This window comes from Bufo bufo, chromosome 3, assembly GCF_905171765.1.
Source record: "Bufo bufo chromosome 3, aBufBuf1.1, whole genome shotgun sequence".
In the NCBI taxonomy this organism is placed as follows: Eukaryota; Metazoa; Chordata; class Amphibia; order Anura; family Bufonidae; genus Bufo; species Bufo bufo.
Window position 1 is genome coordinate 692,507,554 of NC_053391.1, and position 7,787 is coordinate 692,515,340.

General features: G+C 43.8%; 1 protein-coding gene across 1 annotated transcript; it reads left to right on the forward strand.

Moving 5' to 3' along the window:
- The first annotated feature begins 1,732 nt into the window (after window positions 1-1,732).
- Window positions 1,733-2,689, forward strand: LOC120994091 (olfactory receptor 52K1-like). The gene has a single exon (XM_040422550.1). The coding sequence runs from the start codon at window positions 1,736-1,738 to the stop codon at window positions 2,687-2,689; it is 954 nt and encodes a 317-aa protein (XP_040278484.1). The 5' UTR covers window positions 1,733-1,735.
- Window positions 2,690-7,787: the final 5,098 nt, after the last annotated feature.

Here is a 7,787-nt window from a genome sequence, read left to right on the forward strand (position 1 = left end):
CGAGCCGCGGCTTGCCGACCACTGGACTAGACAATGTTTATTCTAGAGTATGTAGTGACTGACTGCACAATTTACACTGGACTATGGACTGACTGACCGCAGCATTTACACTACACTATGTACTGACTGCAGCATTTTCAATAGACTATGGATAAAATAACCTCAGTGTTTACACTAGACAATTGACTGACTGACTGACTGCAGTGTTTTTACTAGACTCTGGCCCAATTGACTGCAGCATTTACACTGGATTATGTACTGATTGACCATAAAGTATATACTAGACTTTGTAATGACTGACTGCTGACTCACTGACTACAGCTTTTGCACTAGACTATAGACTGATTGACCATAATATTTACTCCACACTATGAAATGATTGACCAACGGGTATACAGTAGACCAGGGATGCCCAACCTGCGGCCCTTCAGCTGTTGCAAAACTAAAAAACCCAGCATGCCTGGACAGCCTACAACTATCAGGGCATATTAGGAGTTGTAGTTTTGAAACAGCTGGAAGGCCGCAGGTTGGAAATCTCTGTAGTAGACTATGGACTGATTGAGTGCAGTGTTTACATTGACTATGAACTGACTAACTGTGGCATTTACAATATACTATGGACTAACTAACCCCAGAGGTTACACTAGCCTGTGGACTAACTGAACACAATGTTTACGCCAGACTATGGGCTGATTGACTGCAGCAGTTTACACAAAACCATATACTGACTGACTGCAGCATTTACACCAGACTATGGAGTAACTGATTGCAGTGTTTACACTATGTTTACACTAGACTGTGGACAGAGTGATTGCAGTGTGTACAAAAGACTATGGACTGGCTGAGTACTGCATTTATACTAGACCATGGACTGACTGACCACCTTGTTTACACCTTGTTTACACTATACTATGGACTGACTGACCACCTTGTTTACACCTTGTTTACACTATACTATGGACTGACTGATCACTTTGTTTACACTATACTATGGACGGACTGACTGTAGTGTTTGCACTAGACTATAGTCTGACTGCTGCATTTACACTAGTCTATCGACTCTCTGACCGATGGCCTACAATCAGGAAACCTATGGTACATTTTATGTATCTGGATGCATCCGTGAACTTGGATAGAGCAGCATTAATTGTTCTATTAAGAAGGGTTCTCTGTGGTGTACTTTTTAAAAGGGAGTCTGTAGGCAATTTTGAGACCTTCAAACTTCTGACAGCTCTCTATAGGTGATGAGGAGAACGGTGCAGACAAACTGTACCTAGAGTGATAGTCATACTTGTCATATGACCAAGCAATTGATGTTTTCATCACCTTTTGGGCACTTGTAGTCACTGCTCTGGAGGAGTAATAACTGTCAGCAGTCTTGAGGGCTCAAAACTGCTGACAGAATTCCTTCAGGAGCTTCTTGTTTTTTTTTGTTTTAGTTTTTTAGGAAGTTACAAACTATGGAAAATTGTGACCTGCCTTGACAGGTTAACAGGTAATTCTGGGAGAATTGTAAGAATTGTAAGAATTACTCATGTTACCTAGCCCCTATTGCTTCTGTTTTGCTGCTTCTCTGGTCCATGCTCTTCTCGACTTCTGGTTCTCAGAACCTGAAAACCCATGGGGGCTCCATCCCTGACCTCCACCACTGACATGGATGAATACATATTGCATATAGCACTCCACTCTTTAATGTTCTAAGATCTATCTTTATTTTCCAGCTCATCACCAACCTATGGCTAACCAGTCTGATTCTCTGTTTGTGCTTGTTGGATTTCCGGGGCTGTCGGAGATGTACCACCCTGCAGTTTCTTGTATATTATTCCTTGTCTATGTTGTCTCCCTCTTAGCTAATAGTAGCGTCATTCTACTGGTTCTTTGGAAGGAACATCTTCTTCAGCCCATGTACATCATCATCATGAACCTGGCTCTCTCTGACATCTTATTCGATACGATAACATTACCCAAAATAATTGCCAAATACTGGTTTGGAGCTGGAACCATGACGTTGTTTGCCTGCATGTTCCAGCTCTTCTGTGTCCACTTCTTGGGGTCTCTTGACTCATTGATCATCATGTTCATGGCACTTGATCGCTATGTAGACATCAGCAGACCCCTGAGATATTCTACCATCATCACCAAGAGACGCACCATAAACATCTGCATTTTCCTTTGGGTTCTTGCGTCTCTCATCTCCTTAATCAATGCCGCCTGGTACACTCAATTTACATTTTGCGGTTCTAGAAAAGTTAACAGTTGCTTTTGCGTAACTACAGCAGTCATGATCCTAGTCTGCTCCGACACCTCTCTGCTCAAAGCGATCTCACATGTCCTCTCCATGTCAGTTCTTCTAGCTCCTTTATGCTACATTTTAATATCTTACGTCCTCATTCTTGTGAAAGTCTGCTCTTCCGTGAGGAACGAGGGTCTACAAAAGGCATTCTCCACTTGTGTCACCCATCTGTTCATCATCTTCATGTACTACGGCCCTCGGGTGTTTGTGTATAATGCCTTTCAAATAAACTTGGTGTTCAGTCCAGGAATTAGCGTCTTGCTTCTCTGCCTTTATACTTATATCCCCCACCTTCTAAGCCCCATCATCTATTGTCTGAGGACTCAAGAAATCCGTCAGGTCATAGGATCTCTGCTAAGGAGGAAGTTCAATATACGCATTGAGATTACGCATTGAGATTGGTGGGGTATTTCACAGATAAATTATGATCTATAAGAATATCAAAAATCAAATAAATAGTAATTATAAAGTTTCACAGGATGAATATGTCTTATGGTTTATTTCTACTGCTTGTGGATTTGGAGACTGGGGTCCTCAGTTACCATTGTTACACTGTGATTGAATTGCTTCATCAGTGGAAGTTTGAAAGGGTTAATTTTGATTGTTTTATAATTCCGTTCCAGACGGGTGACGTATATTGAGCGTGCAGGTCGGGCTACCGGAGACAGCAACGTTTATGACTGGAGATAAGTCTGATCCTGGTCACAATCAACTGCGGTATCTAAGGAAAAGGAAGCAGCTTCCTGAAGCACCCTGTGCTATAGGATTGCAACATATAAACATAGAAACATAGAATGTGTCGGCAGATAAGAACCATTTGGCCCATCCAGTCTGCCCAATATACTAAATACTATGGATAGCCCCTGGCCCTATCTTATATGAAGGATGACCTTATGCCTATCCCATGCATGCTTAAACTCCTTCACTGTATTTGCAGCTACCACTTCTGCAGGAAGGCTATTCCATGCATCCACTACTCTCTCAGTAAAGTAATACTTCCTGATATTACTTTTAAACCTTTGCCCATCTAATTTAAAACTATGTCCTCTTGTAGCAGTTTTTCTTCTTTTAAATCTTCTCTCCTCTTTTACCTTGTTGATTCCCTTTATGTATTTAGCAGTTTCTCTCATCTCCCCTCTGTCTCGTCTTTCTTCCAAGCTATACATGTTAAGGTCCTTTAATCTTTCCTGGTAAGTTTTATCCTGCAATCCATGGACCAGTTTAGTAGCTCTTCTCTGAACTCTCTCCAAAGTATCAATATCCTTCTGGAGATATGGTCTCCAGTACCGAGCACAATACTCCACATGAGGTCTCAGTAGTGCTCTGTAGAGCGGCATGAGCGCCCCCCTCTGTCTACTGGTAATTCCTCTCCCTATACACCCAAGCATTCTGCTAGCATTTCCTGCTGCTCTATGACATGGTCTGCCTACCTTTAAGTCTTCTGAAATAATGACCCCTAAATCCCTTTCCTCAGATACTGAGGTCAGGACTGTGTCACTGATTTTATATTCTGCTCTTGGGTTTTTACGCCCCAGGTGCATTATCTTGCACTTATCAACATTAAATTTTAGTTGCCATATTTTTGACCATTCCTCTAGTTTTCCTAAGTCCTTTTCCATTTGGTGTATCCCTCCAGGAACATCAACCCTGTTACAAGGGGGCCAAGTGGTTGTCATGGCAGCCAGAGACCTCACAAAGGTCCCCAAGTCTAATAAATTAGTACTATAGGATCATGGTAAAGTGATAATACAGAAGAAGAGTTTAGAACAATATCTAAAAGGAATCTAATAGCGGCAGCCTTCTCCGGCAGGCTGTTCTGGCGGGAGAACAGCCTGTCGGATCCGTGCTGCCGCTAGTGCATTGTGCTGCCAGAAGTCCGCTCCGTCCCCATTGACTATAATACATGTTGTAGTTTTATTCCGGCCGCCTCTCTGCATGTTTGCCGTGCTGCAGCCAGACCTCCGGCTAGCCCGCCGGAGCAGACTTCCGGCGGCACAGTGCACTAGCGGCGCACGGATCCGGCAGGCTGTTCACCCGCTGGAACAGCCTGCCGGAGAAGGCTGCTGCTAATGTGAAAGTAGCCTTAACCATAGACAATGTACATTGTATTGCTACATATGCAAAAGTCACAACTATTAAAATATCATGTTATTTATCCTGCATAGAGCATTCAGTAAAAAAACAAATGCCCAATGCCCAACAAAAATGTTAATAAAAAGTGATCAAAAAGTCTGAGGTACCCAAAATGGGATTAGTAAAAACCCAGTAAAAAAAAAGGAATCCTTGACAAAACTCAATCGAAGGAACAATAAATTGCTTCATGACAAATTACTTTGTCACGAAGCGCATTTCTTTGTAAGTAGTGGGTGCAATGACAGGGAGCGGCGATTGCGCCGCCCCCATCATTGTACCCCTCAGATGCCTCGTTCATCGCTGATCGCGGCATCTGATAGCAATATTACAGTGTAAAATGTTAAAAAAAAAAATCACGCTAACCTTATCCATTTGATCGTGACGAGCCGGCCACCGCCACCTTGATTGAAGATCTAGTGCAAAATCTTGTGCAGCCCGTGATAACATCATCACGTTGGCCGGCGTGGTGATGTCATACGTCTCCGTGCATGGGATTTCGTGTGAGATCTTCTAACAATATGGCGGCGGCCGGCTCGTGGCGATCAAATCTCTGAGGTGAGTATGATTTTTTTTATTTTTTTTACCGCCATTCAGGGAAAATTGTTTCACTACTATAAAGCATGCGAAAATTTGGCTTCACGGCGAATCAAATTTTCCTTAAAAATTTGTATCGAACCGCTCAACACTAATGGCAACACAAAGCAACTTAAAAAAATTTACATTTTTATTTTAGGAAGAAAAAAATAAATAAATAAATACATTTTGTATCACTGTGATCATGCTGACTTCTAGAATAATATCATAACGTCATTTGAAAAAAATGAAACCTGAAAAAATAATGGCGGAGTAGCATCGTAGCATTTGCGTTATGCACACTATGCTACAAAAAATACAAATAAAAATGACAGTACAGTACATTAAATGGTGGGATTAAGAAAATCCAGCTTGACCTGCAAAAAAGCAAATAACGCGAGTTTGTAAGCGGTCGCGTGTTTCAGTGTGTGTTTGTATTAAGTGCGTGACTTTAGGTTACATGACTTGAGATTCAGGGACTTTAGGAGGGACTACAGTAAGTCAGTTTCTCATCACTGCACTGTATTGTATTTTTCTCTTTTCTTGCGTAATCCCCCTTTAGTATGTGTTCCATTATTGACAGCGCCGTCCAGCGCACGTCTTGTCTGATGTCTGCAGTCCTGGAACAGACATTTGAGGTGCATATCTTTGTTTAAAATGTGAGCAAATTACCCGTTTGGAATCGCACATCGAGTATCTAATCGGGCGAGTTTCAACACTGAGAAGCGTTGACAATTTGGAAAAGAGTTTGCTGCTCACTGAGCAAGCGCTCTAGGGGGTAGATGAGGGGGAGGATGGTAGTGAGGAGGCTGAGGAAAGTGAGGTAGCTAGCTGGGTAACAGTTAGAAAGCGGGGTAGAGGGAAGAGTGCCGGGGAGGCTAGCCCTGATCTGACACAAGGTTGGCAGATGAGGGGGATGTCAGTTCAGGGACGGCACTGCCGCAGCCGGACACTTCCTCTGCCAGTCAGGGGAATGTCAGCTCCAGTAAGCAGGGGACGAGGAGAGCAGGGCAGACAGGTGCTGGTAGTGGGAGACTCCATTATTAGGGGTACATATCTGTCACAAAGATTCGACACATCGCGGATCAGGTTGACAGATTACTGGGACGGGCTGGAGAAGATCCAGCGGTCATGGTCCATATCGGAACCAATGACAAAGTTAGAGGTAGGTGGAGAGTCCTTAAAAATGATTTTAGGTACCTCAAAGGTAGTGTTTTCGGAAATACTGCCTGTACCACGAGCCACACAAGAAAGGCAGCGGGAGATTAGGGAGGTCAACAAGTAGCCCAAGAACTGGTGTAGGATGGAGGGGTTTGGGTTCCTGGAGAACTGGGCCGACTTCTCTGTCACCTACAGGCTCTATCATAGGGACGGGCTGCACCTCAATGGGGAAGGGGCAGCTGTGCTGGGGAGAAAGATGGCTAGAAGGTTGGAGGAGTGTTTAAACTAGGGACTGGGGGGGAGGGTAATTACATTATAGGAGGGGAAGATAGTGCAGATAGAGACCGGGGGCAGGTAGTGGGACTGGGGGAGGAATGGAAGGAGGGACTAGAACAGCTCAGAAGGAAAGGTGTAGGGTAAAAAATATACATAAACCTCTCAAATGTATGTATACTAATGGCAGAAGCCTGACTAATAAAACTGGTGAACTGGAATTAGTGATGTGTGAGGAGGACTATGACATAGTGGGAATAACTGAGACATGGCTGGATGATAGCTATGACAGTGGGAATAACTGAGACACGGCTGGATGATAGCTATGACAGTGGGAATAACTGAGACATGGCTGGATGATAGCTATGACAGTGGGAATAACTGAGACACGGCTGGATGATAGCTATGACAGTGGGAATAACTGAGACATGGCTGGATGATAGCTATGACAGTGGGAATAACTGAGACATGGCTGGATGATAGCTATGACAGTGGGAATAACTGAGACACGGCTGGATGATAGCTATGACAGTGGGAATAACTGAGACACGGCTGGATGATAGCTATGACAGTGGGAATAACTGAGACATGGCTGGATGATGGCTATGACAGTGGGAATAACTGAGATACGGCTGGAGGATAGCTATGACAGTGGGAATAACTGAGACATGGCTGGATGATGGCTATGACAGTGGGAATAACTGAGACATGGCTGGATGATAGCTATGACAGTGGGAATAACTGAGACATGGCTGGATGATGGCTATGACAGTGGGAATAACTGAGATACGGCTGGAGGATAGCTATGACAGTGGGAATAACTGAGACATGGCTGGATGATAGCTATGACAGTGGGAATAACAGACATGGCTGGATGATAGCTATGACAGTGGGAATAACTGAGACACGGTTGGATGATAGCTATGACAGTGGGAATAACTGAGACATGGCTGGATGATAGCTATGACAGTGGGAATAACTGAGACATGGCTGGATGATAGCTATGACAGTGGGAATAACTGAGACATGGTTGGATGATAGCTATGACAGTGGGAATAACTGAGACACGGTTGGATGATAGCTATGACAGTGGGAATAACTGAGACATGGCTGGATGATAGCTATGACAGTGGGAATAACTGAGACACGGCTGGATGATAGCTATGACAGTGGGAATAACTGAGACATGGCTGGATGATAGCTATGACAGTGGGAATAACTGAGACATGGCTGGATGATGGCTATGAAAGTGGGAATAACTGAGATACGGCTGGAGGATAGCTATGACAGTGGGAATAACTGAGACATGGCTGGATGATAGCTATGACAGTGGGAATAACAGACATGGCTGGAT